At 34.0% G+C, this 27,980-nt stretch overlaps 2 protein-coding genes and 1 pseudogene across 5 annotated transcripts; 1 reads left to right on the forward strand and 2 right to left on the reverse strand.

Annotated features, from left to right (window-relative positions):
* Positions 1-4,142: 4,142 nt before the first annotated feature.
* LOC142555704 (kinesin-like protein KIN-UA) lies at positions 4,143-15,951 on the forward strand. Of its 4 annotated transcripts, none has more exons than XM_075666753.1 (19): positions 4,143-4,481; positions 5,441-5,544; positions 5,669-5,791; positions 6,473-6,658; positions 6,842-7,063; positions 7,160-7,316; positions 8,186-8,335; positions 9,202-9,290; positions 9,519-9,722; positions 10,244-10,390; positions 11,689-11,823; positions 11,924-12,055; positions 13,053-13,191; positions 13,290-13,382; positions 14,072-14,197; positions 14,288-14,413; positions 14,889-15,032; positions 15,309-15,437; positions 15,522-15,951. In XM_075666753.1, the coding sequence occupies exons 1-19, from the start codon at positions 4,283-4,285 to the stop codon at positions 15,683-15,685; spliced, it is 2,769 nt and encodes a 922-aa protein (XP_075522868.1). In that variant the 5' UTR covers positions 4,143-4,282; the 3' UTR covers positions 15,686-15,951. The 4 variants fall into 4 exon arrangements, with proteins under 4 accessions (XP_075522868.1, XP_075522870.1, XP_075522869.1 ...); XM_075666755.1 differs by having other exon boundaries at positions 13,122-13,191; XM_075666754.1 differs by having other exon boundaries at positions 5,444-5,544.
* A 3,607-nt stretch (positions 15,952-19,558) lies between these two features.
* LOC142556665 (AT-hook motif nuclear-localized protein 24-like) lies at positions 19,559-21,141 on the reverse strand. Its single transcript, XM_075668143.1, has one exon. It carries the CDS (start codon positions 20,699-20,701, stop codon positions 19,838-19,840), a length of 864 nt encoding a protein of 287 aa, XP_075524258.1. The 5' UTR covers positions 20,702-21,141; the 3' UTR covers positions 19,559-19,837.
* Positions 21,142-25,777: 4,636 nt separating this feature from the next.
* LOC142556666 (ATP-dependent Clp protease ATP-binding subunit CLPT2, chloroplastic-like) lies at positions 25,778-27,761 on the reverse strand (annotated as a pseudogene).
* Between the last annotated feature and the right edge of the window lie 219 nt (positions 27,762-27,980).

Here is a 27,980-nt window from a genome sequence, read left to right on the forward strand (position 1 = left end):
TTCATTTTCTAAATGTATTTTTTATAGCAAAAATGACTAATATGTGGTGTAAATTGAAAAAATGAAACAGATGCACAACATTTACAAACTACGTCTACAACTGCAATGATTCTTAACCCACTATGTGATATCGCCAAAGAAATACAAACATGATACGTATTTCTGAATTTCTAACTCTTCGTATTTGTGAGTTATACATTTCATTGTATAAATTGTATGAACTTACTTATTTATTCACATAAATTATTCTAGCATGACAAGTTTCTTTTTAAATATATAAAATGATGTTAGAAACTAGATAAAAATAGTGGACATTTTGTTATTTATAATATATGAATGCTTAAAGACTATTATTTATAATAAATTTGTAGGTTGGATGCAGACCAAAAACAAGATAAATTAAAAGAACTTTGGGTTACGAAGACACTCACAGACGCCAAACAAGTGACATTAGATGATGTAAAAAAAAAACGAGCTATGTTGACGAAGGTACTGCATTTACTGTTTATGAATCTTAATAGTTTTAATTACTAAAATGATACAAAACAAAAACCAGATAATTTGCCCATGCTAAATATTAAAAGTTTTAACAACTAACATTCAAACTAAACCAAGATTCGAAATGCTTCTTATTTTTACATAGAACAATTACTATTTGATACGGAGCAAGATAAAGGAAATCGAAAACAAAGCTAATCCATGGTATGAAGCATGTGATCATTGTTTCCAAGATGCTACAAAAACAAACAACAAAGCAAGTTGTGCCAATTGCATCAACTATCCAATTAAGATCATTCCAAGGTAATAAAAAATACCAATACCCAACCCAAGTTTTAGATCACGGTAAAAAAAAAGAGATGATCACTTCTTTACTTTTTTATGTTGCAGGTATAGAATAACAATCACAATTGAAGATGTGAATGAGACGGTAAGAATAACATTATTTGGAAAAATTGCATCATCTTTTGTTGGATGTTCTATTGAAGATTTCATTCAAATTCATGACCATGTATAAGAAAAACAAACAAATGATTTTATATCTACATAAATAGAATATTTAGATTTTCAATCTAACAATAAAAATTTTCAATGCAAAATTTACCAAATAACCCATATAAAGATTTGCTAATTAAGTCAACCAAGCTCCACACATTCTTATTCAAGTTGGATAATTCAGTACAAATACGTGATGACCGATGGGGTGTTAAAGATTGTGGCAAAAGCTGTTGAGATACATGACAATTATCCAACAACAAATGTCAATATCAAGAAATGGAGATCTCGGAAGATTATCAAGCAAACTAAACAAAGCAATGTACCGCCAAAGATAGAAAAGTCAAATGAATTAAGCATCAACAAAAAATAAAGATACATGAAGATGAAGATGAAATAGAGATTCGAGATGACGAACCAATTTTCGCCTACAAAAAAAGAGCTAAGAAGATAAAAAACGATGGGTACAAAAAGATTTCAGGGGTTTTTAAATCAAAGACAAGAAAATGTGATGATTTTATTTGTTACCAAATAACTATTTATTAATCTATTAATAGTTATTCTTATTGCAAAAATAATTCCAACATATATAAATAAGATTATCATATACAAATTATCTCTATTTCTCTACGTGCAACGCACGTGCATTTCTCTAGTACCATTAAATATACCAAAATTAAGAAGATCCAAAATGTTGGAAACTAATACTTCTTGGTGATTTAGTCCAACAATATACGATGTCACCACCTTGACAGCAACACTAGAATATGAAAATAGCCACAAATTAATACTAAGGTGGTTACGAATAACAATACCCACACTACAAATACCAAGATTCTCTTTAAAACCTGCATCCACATCAAGACGTAAATATCCCATGGGGGGAGGCTCCCATTTTTCATTTGTAACAAACTTGGTTGTCTCAGAAGAAGTACAACAAGTAAGACGAGCTTTCTGAAATTATTCAAGGTAAGAGAAGACCCAATTTACCTTAATTCTTTTGTTAGGGATCTGAATATGGTTTCTTTTGTTAGGGATCTGAATATGGTGCTTTACCTTGCATAATTCTGTCCATATAGCCCAAGCTAGCATGGCAAATTGCTCAAATTCAGCTGTAGAAAAACAATTCATTATGCTCAAGCCACAAAAAATGAATGGCAATAGCTTGCCTTTCTTTAAACAAGACCAAAAAATGGTAGCTTTCCAAACATCACAAACTTTGGAGCAAAAGAGGAAACTATGGCTTGTCATGACTTCATATGATCCACAGAAAAAAACAACATCCTAATGCATGGATATGTCTCTTGAAAAGGTTCTCTTCAGTAAGTAACAGATCATTGCTCGCACGCTAAAAAAGTAATATTTCATTATTATCTTTGATACATCGCACACTTTAGTTTTCTTATTAAAAATGAAATTAATTCAAAAATAAGAAACACATAATAACGATATAATATGTATTTGATGTGTAATCGTTTACTTATGTTTCACAATGCAAAATATATTTGTATTCGATGTGAAATTGAAGTTATTATAAGAGATTTATGAAAATCAGATCCAACAAAACATTCTCAAAATATAATTTAAAAAACATAACACAAGTGAATTTATGACTGTCAACGAATCAAACGGAAATAACATTAATTTTTTTATATCCAACTTTACTTTTATTGAGTTGATTAGAACTACATTTAACTTATCTATATTTGTTACACCTTAGCATTGCCTCCAACGAAATTTAATTTAATGGGACATAATATATGTACAATGAATTCTGAATTCCATGACACGCCCACCCCACCCCCCCTCCCCCAGCCCTCTTACCTTAAAAACCGCAACCCATTAAATTTACGAAGACCATGAACACAACAAATGCACTCGGTGGACCATATTTAATTGGATATTGCATCTTCGAATTTAAATTAAAGTTAGTATATATATATATATATGTGTGTGTGTGTGTGTGTGTCTGTGTCTGGCCTTTTGGAGTTGATAATCGAGTTCCATTTTTTTTTCACCCTTGCAACAATATAACATATAATCAATACTCTCCATTCCTGAATGTTTTCTGCAAAAGTTTCCAAAAATATTGAAGAGAAAAACAAACCTATGCCTTACATAACCTTTTGGGATCGGAGAACTTTATGATTTCTAGTAAGAACATGACATACCAACAACCTTATCTAAAATCTCCTCAAAATATTATTTTCCTAATAACATCATCATTATTTTTATATATATAAAAAACTGCACATAATAAAATAACATATTTTATATTATTAATTAATATACGTGCATAGCGTATTAAAATTGATCAAGGAGAAAAAAGAAAACGAAATGCAATGATCCACGTCCCAAAATGGCAATCGTGTCGAGTAAATGGGGAAGTGGCCCTCCCATTAAATAAGAACAAAACGAAGGGCTCAGTGTGACTAAAAAATATTAATTTATGAAATAAACAGTCCTTCTAGCGCCTCTGAAGTTCCAATTCTCCTTCGCGCTTTATACCCATTTGTCTTGTTTCGAATTACTTACCATCCATTTATATAAAAAATTATAATATGTGAATCAATTTATATATAAAAAAATTATAATATGCCCCACAGTTATTTTTTCTTTAGAAAAAATTCTGATGATGTTTACAAGTAAACCAAATTAAACGCGTATTAAAGTTGGCTATAAATAAGAGAATAATCAATTATCATGTAATATTCAGAAAAATAGTATGTCTTTTGTGAGATGATATCACAGATATTTATTTACCTACGAAACAGGTCTACCATGTCCATATTTACAATAATAAGTAATACTTTTAATGAGTGACCTAAATAAAAGATCTGTCTCATAAAATTGACTTATGAAATCGTGTCACAAAGTTTATATATTAGGGAAATGAGACCAGTTTCTCATGACAATTTCTTACGTATACATCTAAGAATATATATTTATTCCTCATTATATGCGAGGTCAACGTTTTTCCAGAGTGAAATTTTTCGAGCATTTAACACTAATAAACACATTTAGTAATGCATTAAAGGGGATATTAAGTTAACTAACTCGTTTTGTCTTTTCCAAGGAAATTAATTCCCATATTGGAGATCTAATTATAAGTTATAACAACGTATCATTAAAAAAAAAAAAAACCAACAATACCGAGTCCAATTTTCAGCTGTGCAACGAAAGGAAACCAAACCAAAACTCTCTTTCAAAATTTTTTGATCACTTCACTGGAAAGTAAAGAGAAATTATGTGAACTGTAGGAAAGGTGGAAGAAAGAAACCCAAAGGAAATGTCGAGCGCTAGTTTCAGAAATGGCAGTGGCGTATCCAGAGGAGGAGCAATGAAGATTGACAATTACAATCCTAAATATTCCCCTTCTTCTTCCTCGTCGTCTTCTTTTAAGTCAAAAATGCAGCATTCGACTGCTTCTTCCGGTTTACGGCGCTGCAGCCCCGGTTCAATTGGCACAAGCCGAGATGATTCTGCTGGTAAAGTTTAATTGATGTACTTGAATGAGATATGAGGTGGGTGTTGATTGTTTTTGTGTGAAATTCGTCTTTAAGGCTGATTGAATTTTCGTTTTTGGAATATTTGTGTGTGTGTGTGTGTCAGTTGTGGTGAAATGTAAATATTTTTTATTTTTAATGGTTTATTTAGTGTGTGTGTGTGTGAACTGAGGGTCATAATTGGAGAAGATCGAGCAAGAATTTAGTTTTTCTCCTTTGCTTTTTCGAAAGAAATGATTTCAGAGTACTCTGTTTTTCTCGAATGCATCTCAGCTCTCTGCAAGCAAGTTTTTTGTGTTTCCTTGATAATTCCCCTAGGTCGATTTTGGTGTATGTTGCATCAATTGTTAGCGTAATTAATTTCTTTGGGAGGTCTCTATAGTTCAGCTGTGGCAGAGTTATCTGCTAAGAACGGGAACGTATTTTTGGAACCTGTAAGGGATATTTTGGTCTCATTCGAAAACTAATAGTTCTAATTAAAGTATGTAATTCCCTTGTTCTTTCCATATTATGGGTGTTCTCTTCCTTTTTTGGTGTATTTTGTTTGCACAGATTGCATGTACATCACTATTTTATTTTCTGCTTCGCTGCATTTAATTGTGCTGTTTTTTCGTTGATATAAGCTAATTTGGCAGTTGGCACTAGTACTCACACCCATATTTATATGTTTTTCATAGTAATTTGACTCCTGAAATTTCTTAAAGGCCTTCTCCATTCAAAATAGTGAAATAATATTTTTGTGAAAGACATATAGAAGTGTGCTCAACTATCACTACTATGATACAGCACTTATCATAAAAAAACACGAGTGATTTCGCCATGAATAGAAGGAATATTGCGATTTCTATTGTTATGCCCTTCTAGTTAGTGTCCTTATGACATGATATCATCCGTAAATTGTTGTTTACACTTTTGCATTTTAAATATTGAAATCTTTGAAGTAGTTTCTGGGAGGGTTCGAGTTGCTGTTAGATTAAGGCCTCGAAATGCTGAAGAGATGGTGGAAGATGCTGATTTTGCCGATTGTGTGGAATTGCAACCGGAGGTAGATCCTGAATGCCATTGTATCCAGATATTTCATTTTGCTATAAACAGAAGACCGTTTCTGTGATTCAACTTGGAATTTTTCAAGTGAACCTCGGATTTGATTTTTCTTTCCTCCTTTTTAGCTTAAGCGGTTGAAGCTTCGGAAAAACAATTGGGATTCTGATACTTTTGAGTTTGATGATGTATTAACTGAGTTTGCATCTCAAAAACGTGTGTATGAAGCTGTAGCAAAGCCCGTTTTGGAGGTAATTAGAAACATGACTTTTATGCCAATTCTCAATATTTTCCACTGTAAATTTTAACATGAAGAATTGCATGCTGTTCTTGTAAATGTTTCCTGGTAATGTGATTGAATTCCAATAGTTACAGTTTTTTATTTGTATATAAGTTGCAAATGGTGCTTGAAACTTTCCTAAAGAACACTTATACAATGGTTGGCAGTCTATTGATGCCTATTTGAAGTCTTGATTAGTTATGGATCGGTTGTCCATCTTCCTTGAATAAATGACAATGTTATTTTTTATGAATTGAATTTCTAGAACATTCTTTGTTGTCTGATACCAGTATTTTGAGATTATTTTCCTGAACTCTGATGTGCTTTGGTGGGATGCACAAACTGTTCTGGTCTTCTTAGTTTACCCGTTTTCTCCGTAGGACTCGATGTGGTAATATGTTCTTAGTATTTCACCTCTGGCCTCACTGATGATCCTGAATCCTAAACTGTAAATATCTAAGATATCATTACACTCCGTGTTCCTGCCCTGAGTTGTGCCTGGTAAATAATGTGTTGTTATCACACCGTCTTTTAAATTTTCTTTGGTTAGAGTGTTGGTCAATTTGCTATGTTGTCTACCCCCCATGTAGTTCTGAACTTTCCAGATTACGTTAATTATATAAGATACACAATTATTTATTGTTTTCTGCAGAGTGTTTTGGACGGTTACAATGGAACAGTTATGGCATATGGACAGACTGGTACAGGGAAAACTTACACTCTTGGAAGACTAGGAAAAGAAGACACGGCTGATCGTGGAATAATGTTGCGAGCAATGGAAGACATATTGGAAGAAGTATCACCAGAAAATGATTTGGTTTCTGTCTCTTATTTGCAGGTTGTTACTGATGAAGAATGCTAATTCCCTTCCAAACTGCATTTTGGTCACCCTGCTTTTTTTAAAAATTTATTTTTATCGTTGTTCTTTTTTATCGCTGGCTGTTTGACTTGAGCAGTTTTAAGGTTTTCTTTTTGGCATTTCTCCTTGCACAAAATTTATTGTCTTCCTAAATTTATGCAGCTTTATATGGAAACGATAGAGGACCTCCTTAATCCAAGTAATGATAATATTTCTATTGTGGAAGATCCAAAAAATGGAGATGTTTCTGTACCTGGTGCAACACTAGTAGAAATTAGGGATCACATGAGTTTCATGGAATTATTGCAATTAGGGGAAGCTCATCGTTATGCTGCGAACACAAAATTAAATACAGAATCATCGCGCAGCCATGCCATTTTAATGGTGAACATTATTTATTTCTACATTATTCTTTGTTCTATGTTAGTACCTTTCCTTTTTAATTGAAACTTTTGTGTTGAAATTTTTTCTTGTTTACAGGTACATATAAAGAGGTCAGTTAAGGGAAAAAATCCTTCTCTTTCAAGTGAAAATGGTAGCATTACTCTGACGGGAAAAACACTGAAACCTCCCATTGTACGGAAAAGCAAACTGGTTATTGTGGACCTTGCTGGTTCAGAGCGCATTGATAAATCAGGTTATGTATGACATTGTGGGGAATATGCATATTTTTTAGTGCAACATATCAGTAACCAATTTTAGATTGCTTATTTTATTTCTCTGATTTTGGATCCATTGTGAACATTCAGTCATAAGTTCTTGGATGAATCTTTGTCTGCGTTTCTTCTACCAATTCTTTCCAAGAATCTGTCACTAAACCATCATTTAGCAAAAAAGGTTAATTAATTCTATGCCAATGTTGGGTTTAAATAGTTACAGCATGTCCTGATCGATATTAGGACACACTGTTCCATGAGTAACCTTATAATGCCATCACTCCAAGAACGGTGATGTAATTTTTCAAATTTGAATTTATTTAAACCAAATCTACGGGTATCAAAATTAGTTAACCTTGGAAAGACTGCTACTATCAACATACATCCATGCTTTTATGCCGGCTAAACAAAAAAATCTGTGCTTTTTTAAAAAGGTAATCAGCACTCCTGAATTTTACCTCACAAAACACAACTTGGAGAAGAACCATTGTCCTCGAACCAATGATTAGATTTTGTTTTCAATGTTAAAGGTCTGTATGCTCGTACGTTTGTTAATTTTATACCTTTCTTGGTTGCACGGGAAAGATCCTCTTCCATTCTGATACACCAATACCTGATGTTTCAAAGGTTGATGCTCCAACAGTCGCATGTGTAAGATATTCCCCCTAGTAAGTCTTAAGTGCACTTTTTTCCCTGTATTCAAGGAAGGGACCACACAGGACATTCACTGGTCGTTTGTTGTACTTAGCAGAAAATCAAGTGTTAAAGCAATGGATTTGGCATGTCCATGACTCAATTTCAACTCAACTTTTCTTTCTTCTATTGACAATTCGCTGTTTCCATCTTGCAGGCAGTGAGGGTCATACATTGGAAGAAGCAAAATCTATCAATCTCTCTTTGAGCGCACTAGGGAAGTGCATTAATGCATTGGCAGAGAATAGTGCACATGTTCCTGTTCGTGACTCCAAGCTCACAAGGTTGCTTCGAGATTCTTTTGGAGGTGATTGATTATTTACTGAAATTAAGGTTTTTGTGAATCACGTGGCATAAAGCAAAATATTGCAACATAAAACTTTGGTGAAAGAAAACAATGTCTGAAAGATTTTTCAGTAGACAATTTCCTCTTTTGTCTCTCGCTTACTCATTATTTTATATTTATTATGTCCTGGAGAACCTGGATATTCTAGTGATGTTCATTGGAGAGTCATGATGAATTTATTGAAGCACTGTGTTCGAATTTCTTAAGAATATCTGATCCTGATCTGCTGAACAACCTGCACTCGTTTTTTTTTTTTTTTTTTTTTTTGGGGGGGGGGGGTGGTTCGTTTTCCCCCACAATATTCTTCTTTTTGTCTATGGAGGTCCTTAAATTAGAATGTGTGTGTGTGTGTGTGTGAACTTCGATTAACATTTTATTGCAAAAGGAATGTCGTATTATATTTCTTAGTTTCAATTAGTCATGGCTGTTGTTGAATCACTCCTCCCTTCTTGAACTTGATTGTAATTTTGTTAGTCTGAATTGTTGGTTGTGTGATTAAAACATCTCACCAGCAGAATCCAGATTCTGCCAAAAAAATGCGATCCAGGATCTTTATATTTCCAACAATTCAATGCTAGAATATCAGGACGCCAAGTAGGACGAATCCCGATTATGTGATGTTGCGTGAGAAATGGTGATCAAATGATTTGTGGCATTTTACGTCGGTGTAGTTGATGGGAATCTTCCCACATTTTGCAGTCTCTTCTTCTGCATGGCTGTCTATATTTACAACCCTCATTTATACACAATGAAGACAAAATTATAGAAAGGAATTACTTTAAAATTCCTTGTCATTAATTTTTATAAGCTTAATGTTCAATCTTCAGGCACTGCTAGAACCTCATTGATTATTACTATTGGGCCATCACCACGACATCGAGGAGAGACATCCAGCACCATAATGTTTGGACAAAGGGTAATTCATTATAACAAATGGGCATCTAGCCTTATCATGTTATTTAACTGGTACTTTCCAAAGTTCCATCATACAAATTTGTGGTGGTTTAAAATGTTTTCTGATTGTCATTTTTTTTAAGAATGAAGTATGGCTTTTTGGTTGCATGATGATTAAGTATCACATTTTGTTTTGCATTTTAAAAGGGACAGATTATTAATGACATTAAGTTTCTATGACTTATTTCAGGCTATGAAGGTAGAGAACATGTTGAAAATTAAGGAAGAATTTGATTACAAAAGTTTGTCAAGGAAGCTTGATATGCAGTTGGACAAGCTAATTGCTGAGCATGAAAGACAACAAAAAGTGTTTCAAGATGAGATTGAAAGGATAGCTTCTGAAGCACAGAACCGTGTTGCTGAGGTGGAACAGAATTATGCTGATGCACTGGAGGTATGTGAATGCTCTCAAGGGCTATGATTCTTGGTGTGAATATCCATCAATTGTCGTGCTCATCTTAATTTCATCTGGTATCGGATCGTGTAACACACATCGTGTTTTCACTCTGAGGATGCTATAGAGGGAACTCTGGAATAGGGAACTCAAGATTACTATTGTCATTTTTTTTTATTTGAGAAACATCTACATAATTTCATCTATACATTATATACTATTGAACCATTCACACCCATTTCTACAAACCAAAAATAAGAAGCTAGAAAATTTAAATTGTCATAGTTTCTGTTTGTTTTTAAAGTAGTTGCAAGTCCAATGTTTATCATAGTTTCTGTTTGAAAGGGATTTACTGTTATTTTAAACCTGAGTTTAAGCTGAACTATGACATGTTCTAATCTAGGAAATTTCACGAGTTTTGGTTTAACAATGACAAGATGAAGGTTTTGATCATCTATGCTTGTGATTTCTTGAATCTAATTGGGTTTACCTGCTTCATCTGTTTGTATTTTCTCTTTAAGCTGGAGAAGCTCAAGTATCAAAAAGATTACATGGAGTCATTGAAGAAGCTTGAGGAACAATGGACGATAAAACAAGAAAATCATGGACATCAAAAATTCAAAATTGGTCCATCTGATAATGGCATCCATCAGATGTCAAATGCGGAGGTATCTCATTTATGATTCATTTGTGTATACTATATGATCCTTTGGTGGGGCAGTTAACATTATCTTGTTATTGTGAGATTTGGTATTTAAATAACTGCCGTTACTTTTGCTAGTAATTTGCAAGGATAAAGCTATAAATGAAGAATATTCCATTGCATGCACCAGCTGAAATGCCTAAAGATCTTGGTCATTTGCTTACTGTCAAGTGTCAGTTTTCTTTAAGGTCCCTTGCAATTTTAACATTCGTTAGGGGAAGAGGAAAGTGAAATGCAAGAGTTGATCTTTGTTTTCGATATCAGGAGTTGAAAGTTTTTGTGGTAAAGATAAGGCATTGCTCTTTGTCAAACTTGAATTTTTAAAATTAGAAATCTTTTGGCAATTCTTTTAATTAAGGTGTACGTATTTCTTCAATCTGTAGATACGCTTGTTTGGAGGCCTTTGTTTGTTTTATTCTCTTTTGAATGTCAATACATGATCTTATTTTCATGTTTTAGAGCACTTATTTATTGAGAAACAAGGAAAAGTTTCAATTCGAAAATGGAGACGGTTCCAATTTTCTTGCATCTGGAGTTTTAAAATATAAAATATTCTTTCTTTTTACAAGAAATATCTATTTTGCCCAACTCATTTATTGCATATCCTTCTCTTTTTTCATTGTTTTACTAATTTATATTACTACAATTATTTTTAAGTTTTAGGTAATTTTGTGAAGTACATAGATATAAAGACAACATACTATTGAATAAGTGATTCTATTTCTAAAAAGCCACTTCCTCTAACCTAACACTGGTTTATCTAAAAACCTAAAAAAATATACTTTAATATACAGGATTGAGAAACAAATGCCATTGCTCTTAAATAGACCCCATATTCCAAGTTGAAGTTCTTTTGTAGGAGTCCTCGGTTGTTGTTTTAATCAGGCTGACGTCTGAAAGTATGATGTAAACATGATGAACCGGCTGAAGTGAATTCATGTTGTATTTGTTGCTATCTTTCGTTTATAACCTTTTCTATTTTTGGTACAATTAGGAATTGACCATACTACGATCTGGACCATTTAGGGTGCCGAATAAGGCAGACAGATATCATGTAGTAACTTTATTACAGAAAATGGTTTCAGAATGAAAGCCTTTAAGAGAAATAATCGAAACTTTTGTTTTTTGTTTTTTTTTTGTCTTCTTTTTCTCGTTCCTTTGAGCTCAAATTTTTTTTTTGTTGTTTGCAAAGTTGGCTATAAATTTGCCATTTTCATGGTATTGGCATTAAAAGTAATTCTAGTCAATTTTATATTCTTGCAGTCTCCTATGCTGTCTGCTTCTGAAGAAGTGGTGCAGATTAAAAAGAAGCTTCAAAATGAAACTCTTTTACGGAAAGATGCAGAAGCTGAAACTGATAGATTAAAAAGTGAATCAACTCATTGGAAAAAAACCGAGGTGTGAATTAAATGTGCACTAATTATTCTTCACCTTATTATTTCAACTTCGTCACTATAGCTGTGGTTTACCACCTGATAAATATCAACTGGCTATCTAGGCTGCTAGGAATGCTGAACTTGTGAAGCTTCGTAAGATGCTGGAAGATCAAGCATGCCAAAAAGAAAAACTTGAAGATGAACTCTCACTTCTGCAAAGTCAATTACTGCAAATAAGTTCTGATGCTGATGAGGTATGCCTGTACAGAGACCACTTCCGTGAACAGTGAACTGTGTTTCCAAATCAACTATACATGGACCTACCAGTGCCCTTCTTTCCAACAAATCTTTAGGGTGTCTTTCTTCCCAATTTTCCTCCAGTTACAAGTTCCTCATTTCTTTTTTGTCATTCTTTCAATTCCTTCATTTTTTCATTTTCCAGATTTCAACCTTAATGCAGAGCAGGTAGTCGTTTTTTGTATTTTTTAAACAATGTGTGAGAATTTGGTTGCCAATTCCTAAATTTGGGAGTCTAGCCATCTCTCTGAATTTTGAATCAGGACTTATAGGCTTAGTGCTGCGGATTGACTGCACTTGCGAGCTTAGTACTCTTCATTGAAAACAGTAGTCACTACGGTCTTCTAGATGATAGTACCAAAATGGCAATGTCTCAGCACCTCCACTTCCATCTTTTTTTCTTACTGAAGATCATTCTACAAAATATTGTCCACAACTTCACTTCAACATCCTTGCATCTCTCTGTTGCCCTTATTCTTTGTGTTGAAAGATTCAAAACGACTGTTTATGCTATCGTTCTTATAGATGGAACTGATAGTAGAGAAAACATAAGTTATTTGTGGTTATCTTTAATGAGATGTAAGCTAGGGATGGTTGGGTTGGTTAGCCATTGCTAAAAATAAGAATGCTTATATTGGCTGGAAGTGGCTCACCTTTTATCTTTGACGAAGTTTCTTGGTCTTCGAACTTATTTATCTTAGCTTTAACACTCTACAAATTTCAAGTTCAAGACAATTTTATTCGCAGCTATTAATATTTGGGTGAAATTGACTTATTCTTTGGTGCCGAATGCAATGAGTTTGCGTGGTTTAAGCTAGATTTGGCAGGAAAATTGTTGCAACTCAATAAGAAGTAACACTTCTGCATATCAGGAATTTTTCCTGCTGAACAAACCTGTTTGTGGTTGTCATTTGCATGAAGATTATCAACTTTTTTAATCTATTGGCTGCACAGAGAAGAAAAAACCTAGATAGAGGTTTGAATGGACGAGTACCTAGCTACCTGGATTCTCTCATCCCTCAGGTCAAGCGTGAACAGCTAAGAGACACTGGAGATGGAGAAAGAGCCTCAATGGCGAAACTTTTTGAACAAGGTGATGGACTATTTTGTCATGTTCAACTTTTTCTCAATAATTGTATGCTTAATCCTTAGCAATGTTATCTCCTTCTGAAATCTACTGCACCTCAACAGTAGGAATTCACAAGATATTGTCATTACTTGAAGCAGAAGATGCTGATGTTCGCATTCATGCTGTGAAAGTAGTGGCTAATCTTGCAGCAGAAGGTAATGATGGTGGTGCATGTCATTTCTCCTATCGTTCTTTGTTTTCTATTTTTGATTGTCTTCTACATTCAAGTCTTGATCCAGACTTTGTGGGCGACCATTTGTTTTAGAAATTTTTGATGACTGGATTGAGATGTTTCCGGGTGAATTGTAAAATTCCTGGGACTCCTTTGATTGTTATATTTTTCACTTGGTCAGGTTTTCTGGGACTAATATGCTGAAATAGTTAGTTATATCATGTTTATAATGACAAGTATCTTCCTCTGCCTTTCCACTTCATTAACTCTTGATTTGTCTTGGAATGTAACTTACTGATTCACGGAGCTTTAGATACTTGTCCTCTGGTGTCAAACCAGTGTTGCTAGACTCCATTTCATTGTCATTCCAAAAAAGAAGCGATGTGAAGATACCCTGAGTTGTGTTGGGAGGTGGTCCCATAACATATCAATTTGTGAATGCATGTTTTCCTGTCTAAACAAATAATTACTGACAGAATATCGACCAAGTCATAAACAACAAATAAAGGAGCTTGCTCTCTCTGCACTATTCACTAAACTCATTCATTTTCTATCGCGTGTGTGGTCGTTGATCTTCTTGTAATGTGTCACACTTATTACTCTCGCTTAGTATTCTCTCAAATTAGTTTTGACCATTTAATTATCATCTTCCCTTGATCTTCACTTCTGCAGAATCAAATCAAGAAAGGATTGTTGAGGCTGGTGGGCTTACATCCTTGCTAACAATCCTGAAAAACTCCAATGACGAGACCATTCACAGGGTTGCAGCTGGGGCAATCGCAAATCTCGCAATGAATGGTAATTATCCTTACCTATACTAGACTAAGTCACATGTTAGATTTTTATCTTTATCACCTGCTTACAAGTTTGATTCATGGTAAATGGCAGAACTTAATCAGGAGCTCATCATGTCCCAAGGGGGCGTCAGCTTGTTGTCTTTGACAGCAAATCGTGCAGAGGATTCTCAGACTCTCCGTATGATTGCTGGAGCCATCGCTAATCTCTGTGGGAATGGTAATTACCCCCTGCCCATGTTTGCGCCAACATCAAAAGCCAATTCTTATCAGGATCGAAGTTCTCAAAAACTCTTTCGAACATCTCTCTCTCTCTCTCAAAATTATAAAAGTCGCAATGTTTTATCATGAATTTCTGTAAATATCAGTTTTGTAGCTTGTGTCATTGTTGGTTCATGATGAGAGTCTTTCCCCACTTCCGGGGATCTACTTTTCCTGTATTCAGTCTTTTTTCCTTGCAACTGATGTTTTCTCGAAAGGATTTATCTTTTAGCCTATATATGGCCTTCTTTTCTTTTTGACTGGTGTATTGTCTTTTTGTACACAAGCCTATGTAATGTAGATCTGGTTTCCAGCCATAATATTTTCTTTTAGAATGCCGCCTTTGTAATCAATAAATTCAATGTTTCTAATTAGAAATTGCTTTATTGGGTTATATTGTTTGCTTTTAACAATAACTAGCTTTACATTTTCAGATAAGTTACAAGCGAAGCTAAGAGCTGAAGATGGTATCAAGGCTCTTCTTGGGATGGTTAGATGCAGGCATCCAGATGTTCTTGCTCAAGTTGCTCGAGGAATCGCGAATTTTGCCAAATGTGAGTCTAGAGCATCCAGTCAAGGTGAAGTTTTTAGGCTCCTGGAGAACACTACCATCCAATGAAACTTAAATTCGTTTCTGCAGTTATAAACCATGCAGATACAGATATATTTAGCGCTCTCTTGATCTCTTTTATAGCATGTTCTGGTTCTTCGCTGGAGGTTTTCCAATTCCCATTTGAGTTTGGATGACATCTTTTTTGAGAGTTTGATTTGGAATTCAAAATCTATGCTTAGTTTTGTCAAATTTGACACCTGAAGACTGTAAATAACTCAGCATCGACACTTGGTTATTCCAGGTTCTAAGAATGGGAAGTCTCTTCTAATTGAAGATGGAGCCCTTCCGTGGATTGTACTGAATGCTAACAATGAAGCTTCTCCAATCAGGCGTCATGTTGAGCTAGCACTTTGCCATCTAGCACAGCACGGTAGACCTTTTTCATTTACATCCTAAAGAGAGAATCGTAGGATTTAGATTCAGTTCCTTAATTACTGGAATTGCTTCATTCCAGAGGTCAATGCAAAGGAAATGATAACTGGAGGAGCCCTGTGGGAGCTTGTTCGTATTTCCCGAGATTGTTCACGAGAGGATATTAGGACTCTCGCCCTCAAAACACTAAAATCCAGCCCCAGTTTCGTGGCCGAATTGAAGCGACTGAGGATTGATCATGGTTGAAGTAGTGCAGAATGGAACTGGGTATGTTTCGATATGAACTGTTAAGCGAAAAAGATCGTTAAGTAGATGAACAAGGTTCAAGATTTATGTTATATGTAGTTCATACCTTGTTTTTGTTTCTCGTCCAGTGGTCTTATTATAAGTTGTAAATAGTCAGTGCTTAATGTGAATCTTTCTAAAATCGGATACCATTACGTATTGGCAATCTGGCATCGCGTGGGATGAGCTTGGAAGTATTTGTATATTTATTTGTAAGTATTGGTCAACTGTTTTTGATAGACTATAGTAATGTTACACATGCTTCTGTCGGCCTAATTCAAACTTCGGGATTGTTTGCTGCCTCTAAAAATAAGATGTATTTTTCATTCAAAAATTTACGAATAAAAAATTCATAATTACTTATTTTTAGATATGGCAAACGCTCACTTCATTATCTAATAATTAGATTCAGGAGAATATTAGATTCAGTACTTTGCCTAGTGTCATATCGGTATTTATAAATTATAAATACTTCAAAATGAGATAGATAGCTATAAATTCAAATTTCTCAACATATTTATGAAAACTCTACTCTACTGGAAACCACTATAAAATGAAGTTAATTGCTATATTGGTAAGAGAAATGTGTGTATCTCGTGCAGTACCGTATGAATTTCGGAATGTCAGGTCCGAATGTCTGATTTTTGCAAGGGAGTATTTACTGTTACGTGTATATATATGCATCAGAGATAGTGATGTTAAAAAAAAAATTGAAAACAGCAAACTTGGTTAGCCTATTTTATTTTACTATTAACCCAAGTAGAGAAGGTATCGAATAGAATAACTTCAATTCAGTCTTACTTTTTTATTTTTGATAATTTTAATCATTTTTCATCAAAAATATTTATGTGACATTACTGATTACATACGTTAAGGTCACGTCAAAATGACTATATTTGTATAAAAAAAACATAGATATATCGGACTGAAACTAAAATTTGATAACATGTAAAACCAAAATCACAAATAGATAAATATATATATATGTCAATTATACATATATGGTATTCTTCAATGCTGAATTTAACCAAGTCGTCACACAAAGATGTATACACCCAAATTTCTTATGTTAATTAGATTATAGCCCATCCGCACACTTAAATATTATCGATCATTTTGAATTATTGAAGTAACCAACATTCGTACGTGGATAAGAAAATAAAATCCCATCTCCGAAATAATATTAAAATGTTGGAAGTAAAATGACTATTTTATTTTTAACCCATCAAAACTCAATTATCTGAATTACATTATTTTTCCTCACGGGGGTAAATTGTATTTTGGTTCCCAATTGGTCCTTTATTATTTGTCTCCTATATCTACTGCTTTGCGATTTTATTCATATCTTTGTGGACTGCTGGTGCGACATTATATATTGTTGGAGTCACATCAACAACTATTGACGATGTTGTTAGGTATTGCTGAAGTGTCCAACATCACATTGACTTTCCAAAAAAAAGAGACTAAAAGTGTAAAACAAACCGATACAATGAAATAAAACTGAAATTTGTCTATTTAAATTATCGAAAATACAAATCGATCAATTTTGTCAATTTTTCTTTATTCTCTTCGAGGACCTATAAGATCTAAGTGTCTTGTCATACATATTAACAATACCACATCTTAAGTCTGCTAAAACTTAAAATGTACACTAATAATTTATTTATCACCTCATATATAATAGTAGGACATTTTTAGCTTCCAACAATCCATCTACTGATAATTGATAATATTTAAAACTCATGTTAATGAACCGTATGAAATTTGTCATTACCAGTAATTATTAGATATATTTTTTATTCCTTTCAGAAATTATATTTGATATAAATGACATCTTCAAATATTTTAAACTATATAGTAGTCCAAAAATTGTACTACATTTCGGTCAATATAACACATGGGCAACTATATATAGGTTTTTTTTTCTTCAATATGCTTATTAATTTGCCACTCATCCAGCTAAGTTACATATTGGTATTACCAGATGGAAGCTTAAAAAAATGGGTTGTTGCTTATTCAATTTATGTATCCAAAATCCGAATAGAAAAACAAGCAGGTGCCATATTTGAGACCCTCTATTTATAAAGAAACAACAAACAAAAACAAGTTTTTTCACCATGTCGTTTGTGAAATTTATATTTTACACTTTATGTTTTACCAAAATCCATTTCTTTACCAACCAAGAAATAGACACAAAATGGTAAAATGCAACTTGAAATATTTTTCAGTGAATCCAACATAAAAATATATAACCACTTCTCCCAAACGAATTTATGATTTGATTTTCATAAAAAAAATATTATAAATTTCTAAACAAATATATATTACATGTTTATCAAAAAACCATTAATCTCTAATAAAATGATACAAGAAACAAATATCATTAAGAAGTAAAAATACAAACAAACCCATTTGTTATTTAATGTCATCAATCATTGGAAAAATGACAATATACTTCTATAAATGAATAATAATATCACATATAAAACCAAAGAATAAGAGAATATTCATTATCTTTAAATATCTAAAAGGGAAGGAAAGCTGACTTATATTATTCATTCCAAAAGAGGAAAAAACAGATCAGCTTCATGTACCTTTCTAACATATGGAGTGTTTGAGAAAAAGGAAACATTAATGAATGCTAAGAAGTATATATTAATAGGGTTTACTTCAGTTCAAAGAATCTGATCAGCTTTCGTCTTTCAGTATTCAAATTTTTTTTTCTTTTTTTTTTTGTTAATTAGACAATCCATCTATATTTATATCTATATTGTTATCGACCGATGGAGTAAAAGTATTGCCTAGGTTTAATTTTTATATAATCATATTTAAAATATAAGTTTGCTATTCTCAATACACACGAGATAAAACATAATCCAGATATCTTGTTTCAAAATAAATATTCGTTGATTCATTTAACGTGAATTAGAATTGAGATTAAGCTCAATTTCAAGAAACCTTAAATACTCCTCCAGGCACTTTGTCCCTGCTGTATTTTGCCTTTACAGTCCAAGTCTTTGTGCTTTGCCTCGAAAAAGAGCTTCTCACAACTGTGCACGTGTATGCCAATTCGTAGACATCTCCATATTTATAAAATGAACCCTAAAAAATCTCAAATCTCTAAAAAAAATGAAGTCTCGGAAATTAGATTATGAACCCATACCTCTTTGCATCTCGTGAAATGTTACTGAAACCGTCAATGGCTTTAATGAAGGCTTCTCTCTATTTATGAGTGTTAGTCAGATTACATGTAATCTCACTGATTACTAGGAAATAATAATCAGATTCATAACACACCAACATACAATCATTAGTGTTCTAATTCTATTGTCGTGATTATGATTTGCTAGACCAATAAAGTCTAGGTATGGGTTTAAACTGAAACTTTTTTCCCAAAAAAAAATATAAAAAGAACAAGAAATTAATATTGAATTAAACTCGTTATGAACAAAATGTAATATATATATCATGTTTATAATTGTTAAATGATCATAGACTATTTTGAGTTGATTCGTAAGGGCAAACAAATAGTTAATATTGTCCCAAAATCAAACATAGACAATAAATCAATAGTAATAATGCAACACTAAATGAAAATATTTTCGTAGTAAGCAAGTGTTTTAATTTTTGGGGGCAAGAACTAATTTTTTATGTCAAAGTGGTGATCCCTTGCTATCTTATTTCATGTATTGGAGTTCTTGCAAATGTAATAGTAACTGGAAAACTTGTGATGTGATCTATCATGTATTATAGTTATTAATCTTTACATGAAATATGAGATTTAAAACCAATTATATATTTGAATCACTCACACATATATATGAAATGAAGAACTAAGCTAGCCAAGTAACAAATTTTACGAAGTTCCATAATGATATTACAATCAGCATCATCAAATTCATGGAAAAAAACTAAAAGGAAATAAACTCATAGTAATGAGGGAAACCAAACATCTGTAAATGTTAGCAAGAAAACAACCACACTGCCCCCCATCATCTAACCTAGATAAGTTTCTTGCTAGGAGTAATTAGTTCTTGATTGTAAACTGAAATTAATTATAAAGACAAACTAGCAAAATAAGTAGAAAATGTTACCCATCAATCCCGAATGGAACTAGAAAGGTGGCCGACCAGTAGCCCAGAACGCCTCGTTTGACATCTGAATGGAGTTGAGGAGATTCGGTGGCATTCCTTGAAACAAAGAGGGATCAGCTAAAATTTGTGGCTGATTTTGTGGTGGCTGGCCTCCGAGTCCTTCAGGCGGTGATCCTAATGAATTTCCTTGAACTTGAATTGCATTTTCTTCTTCTTCAAGCGGCAATCTTTCGTATGCGGCATTGCTAAATGAAGCTGCCATCATAATAACTGGCCCTGATGCCAGAAGCTGCCCCACCACACTGCCCCCCACCACCTGACCCTGCCCTCCGGCCAGGTAAATGGTCAGTCCGGTGGCTGCAGGAGGAGCTGGTGGCGGCAGGAACGACCCCGACAATGACAAGATCTCGAATATGCCATGTAATGTTACTATTGCCCCAGGGGAAGCCGGTTGCTTTAGGGTTACATTCGTCACGTTGCCACTTCCACTCATAATGCATACTCCCCGCTGGCGGCGGCGAGCGAAGTTGGCGACACCCTCCATGATGTCGCAGCCGTCTGAGATTTCCATGACGTGGGTTCGGAGTGCGTTGGCGCTGTCGCGAGTGATGATGATCGGCGGCTTCGGCTTGTTTTTCGAACCGGCGGGGCGACCTCTGGGCCTTCTTGAACCAGACATTTCTCCTTCGCCGCCGGCAGAGCCACCATCGTGGCCGGCGGAATCACCCTTTCCTTCGTCCCGGTTACGCTTCTGTCCCATGTTTAGGCCTCCGCCACTGGTTTCGCTTTGCTCGTCCTCGGAGTTCTGGCTATGGTGGTGGAATTGGTGTTGCAGATTGAAGTCCCTGGTGTTGAATGGAGGTGGAAGAGAATGGTTATCCATAGTTATTTCTCTTGCTCTTTGGATCTTTACTAAAGAAATTAATTTACTAAAGGAGGATATATAGTTAAAAAAGATTGATTATTGGAATCAAGGAGGAAAAAAGGAGAGGGCAGACTTTAAGAGCTTCTTTTCTTCACTCTCTTTTCTTTCTAGCTTTTGTAGCCAACTTTTGCTGGGTTTTTTTTGCCTTATCTAATGAATCAAGATTCAAGAAAAGGAGTAAAAGAGTGGAGTTTTTGTGTATAATCCACCAATTTCTAAGCTGAATCCACCATTTTTTCCACTTCTCCAACACTATACACGGCGGCTCTGTGCTTGTCCGAGGAGGATTTTTCTCACTTGGCAAGATGCCAAGATTGGTGGTTGTGTTTAGATTTCGAAGGGTTGAGTTTTGGATTAGGGTTGCTCATGGGCGGTGGAGTTGTATCTCTTTCACGCACAAACACACTTATACACACAGTGATCATGTGTATGGGGTGTGTCTATTATATGTGTATGGATCTAATTCACACATCAGCAAAAGTTATTCATGAGAGTTTAAATATTCATGTAAATCCAAAACCCTCTCTCAAAATTCAACTTTGTCTGTCCATTTGTTTCACTAGGTCTCCATCAATTACAACTATAGGAAAGAGTGGCATTTCTTTTGTTAATTTCTTATAATATATTGCTGTGCTTGTGATGGTTCATTGGTTAAGGTTTTCATTTATTTACCACGAGTACTCATTAAAAAAAAAAGATATTTATTAATGTATTCAAAGATTAAAATTCCATTTTCTTTTCCAAATTTTTTTATATCTCAGATTTGGAAATTTTTGGAACGGACACTACTCGTCTCTTCGACTAATCTAAGTGATATTTTCTACCACTAGTTATCAAGAAACTTTTTTGCACAAGTGCGCTTCTAAAAACAACAGTTTTGTATGCACACAGATAGATTTGACCAAAAAATATTGATTAGGAAAAAGAAACCATTAATCCATGAAACCAACGATTTAACAATTATTGTTGACTGTCCTTAGAGAAATATAAAATGATAATCCAAATCCAATATTGGTAGGCTTGGAATGGGAATCTCAGATTTGAGTAATTAATCTGTCCATGTAGTATTCGAACCAGATTTTTTTTTTTTGAAAGTGCACCCAATTTGAGGTAACGCAGGGTCAACCGCATACGATAGAGATTCAAACGAGAGGTAGTCTTGTCTAATGAAGCTTCATACAGAATATACATTAGGACATTGTTCCAAGCATGTAACCGATCGATGGATGAATTCACCTTTATTCTTGCATGTGAGCGAGAGGTCCATGATTTTTTTTTAACCCCGTGAATGAAGATAAATTTAGACCATTAGATACGTAACTTTAAACCTTAAAGATCAGTTAAGGTATATGTTTGTATGTTAATTGTCTCACATCGGTTGGATAAATAACCTGCGAGTTGTATATATGGACTTGGACAATCCTCCCCCCTTGAGCTAGCTTTTGGGGTTGAGTTAGGTCCGAGTGTCAATCTTAACATGGTATCAAAGCCGCGTTTCACCGTTATGTGTTGGACTGCCTATAATTAGGCCACCCGTTCTGCCCATAATTGGGTCATTTGTAAACTCCACGCTCCAGATGTTCATTCCTGGACGTGAGAGGGGTGTGTTAATTGTCTCACATCGGTTGGATAAATAACCTGCGAGTTGTATATATGGGATTGGGCAATCCTCCCCTCTTGAGCTAGCTTTTGGGTTTGAGTTAGGACCAAGTTCCAATCTTTAACATTGTAGACCAGACGAAAGCATCGAGAGGAGAGCCAACCCTTTTATTTTATCCAGTCCAATTAATTGAATTTGGGTGAGATCAAAGTGTAGAATTAAGGGGCCACGGGCTACAGTACTCTAAACTATAAATATAACAGTATTAGTTTTGCAACATTAAAGAAGGGGAAGCGGCACAATTGAATTGGGGTCTGACTTGAGATGATATGGGCGCATTTAAGGCCAATGCTCTAATGTATTGACATAGATATACCTAATTTAGAAAATGTCATACTCATATATTTTTTAATAAAATAATGTTTACATAAATTAAAAAAAATGTTAATAAATCTTTCATTGAATCAATTATATTCGTGTAATTATGTTATTATGGATAATTTTAATCATTCTCATCAAAATAATCACTAGTGATGAACGCATCAGCATTTGAGACTAAATTGGCATGACGAAGTGCCGTTTGAAGAATATTTAATTTAAGTTATAAGATTGATTCTTGGTAGATGTAAGAATGAAAATTATTTTAAATTTGATAAAACCAAATAGATAAATATAATATAAATTATTTGTATGTGGAGAAATTTAAAGGTTGCGGCCATGAGTTGTCTATTTTTATTTTTCTCCCAGCATCACATGCATATGCCCAAACTCTTATCCGGTATTCTGTAAATAGAGGTGGGGCCCTGTCTGTCTGTACAGTATGCCACGTGTCATCTCCCCCAGGATCTGCGGGTCTATTAGTTGAATATAAATTCACTGTGGTCGACATAAAAACGGTAGATCTTAAAAGATTGAAATTTCGACATAATTCATTTTTAAAAGTTAATTTAAGAAAGGAAGATCTTTTAAAATTCATATGTAAAATTCTTAGAGATTTTATACAACTAACACATCCAGATATGAACATTTGGAACATAAAGTTTACAAATAACTCAATTATGGTCAGAACGGGTGTCCCAACTATAGGCAATCTACCACACGATAGTAGAACCTAGGCTCTGATATCATGTTAAGATTGGAACTTGGGCCTAACTCAACCCCAAAACTAGCTCAAGAGGAGAGAATTGTTCAGTCTATATATGCAACTCTTTGAAATTTTATCTAACCGATGTGAGATAACTAACCTCCGATTCCACCAAGAATCATAAAAAAGCTTTTTATCCTCACTTATATGTTCCAAGGATCTCTTTTTCCCTTTTGTTCTAAGAAAATATTTGCACAGGTAATTGTTGTGTGATCGGAGGCACATGAATGTGCGGTCTACGTCGATAAAAACGACCTGGATTATCTCGTATAATTGTAACATGATATACTATCAATCTTCGATTGTGAAATTTTGAGAAATCATTTTATTTGTTTTTGAAAAATAATATTCTACAAGTTTATTTGCATATATTCCGATACAATTGGGGGTATTATATTTTTTTTTAAAAAAAGACTAAGAGTATTTAAGTAACTATCACTCCGTCATTTAAAAAAGTATTAGTGGACCTAAAACTCCCTCTAGTCCTAACCCCTAGATGGTTCGGTCGACCCTACCCCTGCGGGCACTGCCTGCAGGGGTCGATCCAACGGCTCGGATTTTTTCGAGCCAATTTTTTTTTTCTTTTTTTACATGGAGGTGGGCCCAGATCACTCATGTGAAGTGATCCGGGCCGTTCATTGCCCGTGCAGGCACTAGGTTGAAACAAACCCCCCTAGATATAGTTACTTAAAAAGAGACAGACATAGAGATAGAGAGAGATAGAACTAGAACATGTACGAGTGTATTAAAACTGCAATGACTAAATTATCATACATAAGTTGTTTAATTAAATATTTTACACGACATATTTTGACAGCAATTGTTTTAAACCTTGCGGAATATTTAATCCAAGATTCCGGAATTCAGAATTATATATAAAGTTTTTTAAATTATTATTTGTATTCAGAAAAAAAAAAAAGAAAGAAAGATATATAAATAGCCTTTGTACATATTATATTTATTGAGTAAGATGGCATGAAACAAACTACTTCCACGGATCCTGCTAATTAACTTTAAATAAATATATATATATATAATTTAATATGTCTATATTATATTATTATATGTAACATGGATCGTATGTAGAATAGAATAATAATAATAATAAAAAAAGTCATTAAATAAAATTATGTAAATGTAAACTTTAATCAGCAATTGGCCATACCGAAGAAATTAATAAGGTGAAGAGTTGATGACTTATTGCATGAATTTTAAAACTAAACAATTACTCGCAGTCAAACTTTATTCATTGGCGCCAAACTATTAAACATTTATGTGTTGAGAAATTTAATGACTTATTAACAGCTGGTGGTGGGTGAAATCAAATTTATTGTTATTTAATATTTTTTTATTTTGATGGAACGAGGAATGTCAGTTATTTTCTTAATATACATATTTCACACCAAAAAATGTATGTATCTCATCTAAATATTGAGCTGAAATCGCCTCGGGCGACGCTGACAGCATCACAGAGCAGCAGCCTCCGCCAGTGATCGGAAATCTATGCAATTAAGATGCTTATTGCCGGAACAAATATCAAAGGAGATAAGATTTCGACTTTAAAAATTCACATCTTTTACAAGTATTAAACCCCAACGTGGTAATTACGAGTCATTTTTAATATTTTCTTGGAGTGACTATAATTTAACTGAAACTAAAGTTGACTCCCATACTTTATTTGACCTTTTACTTGGTAATTAGGTATGTAATCGAGTCGAGCCGAGCCGAACTCTTGAATGTTTGAGCTTGGTTCGTTTATAATCGAGTCGAGCTCGAGCTTTATTTAACTAATATATGCATGGCTCACGAGCTCATTCAAGTCTTTATCGAGCCTAAACAAGCTTAATAAATATGAATTATACATTTAAATTTTCATTAAATTAATTAAAGAGTAAATTATATATTTAAAGAAAAATATATTATTCTTATTAAAATTTGTAAATTTATTATAATAAATAAATTTAATAGATTTTTCTATATATTTCATAAATAATATGCAAAATCAATAAATCAAATATCAAAACTATTATTTTTTCATCTAAAAGATTACTCATGAACTTACCAACGAACACGTTCACGAGCTAACGAGCCGAATATTGTAAAGCTTGAGTTTGGTTTGTTTATCTTAACGAGCCTCATTAAACGAGCTCAAACGAGCTTTTATCAAATCGAGCTTCGAATAGCTCACAAACGGTTTAGTTCGTTTACATCCCTATTGATAATATTAAAACATGTGAGCAAGAACTATATTTTTAAAAACCTCGGGGGTTAAATTTCTACGATTCGAATGAAAACTAAACAAAATCATAGTATAAATGTCAGTGTTGAGTATAATGTGAAGTAACTTATAGCCAATACAAGATGATACAAAACTTATCCTCAGAACCCAGGAAATGATGAACGATTTTCTATTACTAAAAATTGCATAAACACGACATATTAAAGGTTGGTTCCACGAGCTCTTAATCGTCTTTGAATCCAGGTTCAGATATCAGGGAATGGAGATCCTTAGCTTTCTCATCAGTAAATCTTAGGAACACCAATACTTGATGGCCAAGTGATTCTTGTTGCCGCCATAACCCAACAAGCATATGTGCACAGTTGTTATTTCCTCGTTTTCACCTGAGTTTTGTTCACAAATATTATATACTTGGACACCTTCCAAGAATGCAATATTTGGGAAATCCAGACCAAATATTGCATCCAAAATATTTTTTTAGAAAAAACTAAACTCAATCTAAAATCAGACGTCGTCGTGAAGATGTCTTGCCACGGGAACTGGGACTTTATCAGAATAAAAGAGACGACCTCTTTGATAAGACTGTGACATCCATTCCTATCATTCAACATAACTTTTAATTTCTAACTCTGATCAGATATGACCAAGTTACATTCATCAGTATGAATGGTAGACATTCAAAAATATTATCCCTTCACATCCAAATACATATAGATTTTACATTGATTTTCACTATATTTTTCATTAGAAATTTGTCTGCACTAGGATTTAAAAACGCATGCCAAATGCAAAAACTACTAAAGAAATCAAATTACCTGATCTATGCTTTTCATCAATAGCACAATCCAGGGCCCTTTGAGTTGCTTCAGTTAAAGGAGGATGCTCAGGACTGAAGAAGAACATATCAAGCTTTTCCCCGTAATTTTCCAATTTCATCACGCACTTTAAGAAGTGTAATAACATTTGCACGTAAAAACTTTGAAGCAAAGCTAGTTCCTGCGTATAAAAGTACTGATTCTCATCTTAAGATGCATAGATCAATAAGAATGTTGCGTAGATACAGTTATAAATGTCTGCATACTAACTTATGTATAAACTCACCGCCCAACATCATTAACAGTTTTTCCAACAGTTGAGGCCAATATGGACCAAAGACAAGTCAGGGTTGTATCCCCAGCAGAAGACAAAAATGTAGATAAAAAAAAATTAAAGCATAAAAAACTCGAGAAAGAAAAGATGGCTGACCCTCGATCAAGATTCCCATAAGAAGAGCTTATGTGCCTGTGTTTGGGGATTTAATTTTCCTTGCTTCCAACTCGCCCATCAAACCAATCAAACAAAACATTCCACAAACACGTGACATCCATTTTCAACAGGAAGTAATGAAAATAAACGACAATAAAATCCATACTCACTTGGGAAGCTTTATCGCGGAACCAACTGCCTCTGGATGATTGCAAAATTTTGTGGAGAATATCAGCCTTTTCAGATATAAAATCACTCAGTTGAAGCACCAAAAACCCATATAATTGTTGACCTTCTAATCCATCAAACAGTTAAGCATAGGTAATAAACACTTGAATGCTGGTTGAATATGTCACCTATTATACGAAGATGTAACCGAAGATTACCACGATAAAATGCAACCCACATTTCCAAATTTGTGGCATGAACGACTAAAATACTTCTTGATTAAACTCAAAATATACAGCAAAACAAAATAACACAGCACAAGCTAAAAAGAGTTGTGAAAAATTACACGCTGGGGAGGCTCAATGAAATCGTGGCGTTGATAGGAGGGTATTCTGTAGAAAAGGGTTCAAGATTTGAGGGATGGCATGAGAATTTGATGGCTATACTGCCAACCCGTACATTACTTGGACTGAGAGATTGTTACGTGAAACTGGGTTGTCTTGTTTACGTGTCTGATCATTCGGGTTGCGACAGTGAACAGTGATTGAGCTGCCATTTTCCAAGAAACGGAGGAGCTCTGTTGTGTGAGAACGTGAGCTGAAAGTGTTCGGTGGAATCTCGATAGAAGTCAAGAGAGACTACGTCGTTACATATTTGAGTCCATTCCATTGAGGCAAAAATTTGAGGCCCAAAATAGAGGTTATCGAAAATCCTGAGGCCCAATTATTTATTTGGGCAGACCTTTCCTTTCTTTTTTTTTTTTTTCTTTTTTTGAGCTGGATTTACAAAGCCTTTTAAATTCATGAAACTTTTGGGGTACAGCCTTCCTTAGTATCCCTAA

Source organism: Primulina tabacum, chromosome 9 (genome assembly GCF_025594145.1).
Source record: "Primulina tabacum isolate GXHZ01 chromosome 9, ASM2559414v2, whole genome shotgun sequence".
Taxonomy (NCBI): domain Eukaryota; kingdom Viridiplantae; phylum Streptophyta; class Magnoliopsida; order Lamiales; family Gesneriaceae; genus Primulina; species Primulina tabacum.

Bases quoted from the DNA above. Each gene is read 5' to 3' on its own strand.
- LOC142555704 (XM_075666753.1), top strand. From the start codon at position 4,283: ATGTCGAGCGCTAGTTTCAGAAATGGCAGTGGCGTATCCAGAGGAGGA. The intron at 7,064-7,159 runs GTGAACATTATT...TCTTGTTTACAG, and splicing joins GCAGCCATGCCATTTTAATG to GTACATATAAAGAGGTCAGT. The intron at 15,033-15,308 runs GTGAAGTTTTTA...TGGTTATTCCAG, and splicing joins GTCTAGAGCATCCAGTCAAG to GTTCTAAGAATGGGAAGTCT.
- LOC142556665 (XM_075668143.1), bottom strand. From the start codon at position 20,701: ATGGATAACCATTCTCTTCCACCTCCATTCAACACCAGGGACTTCAAT.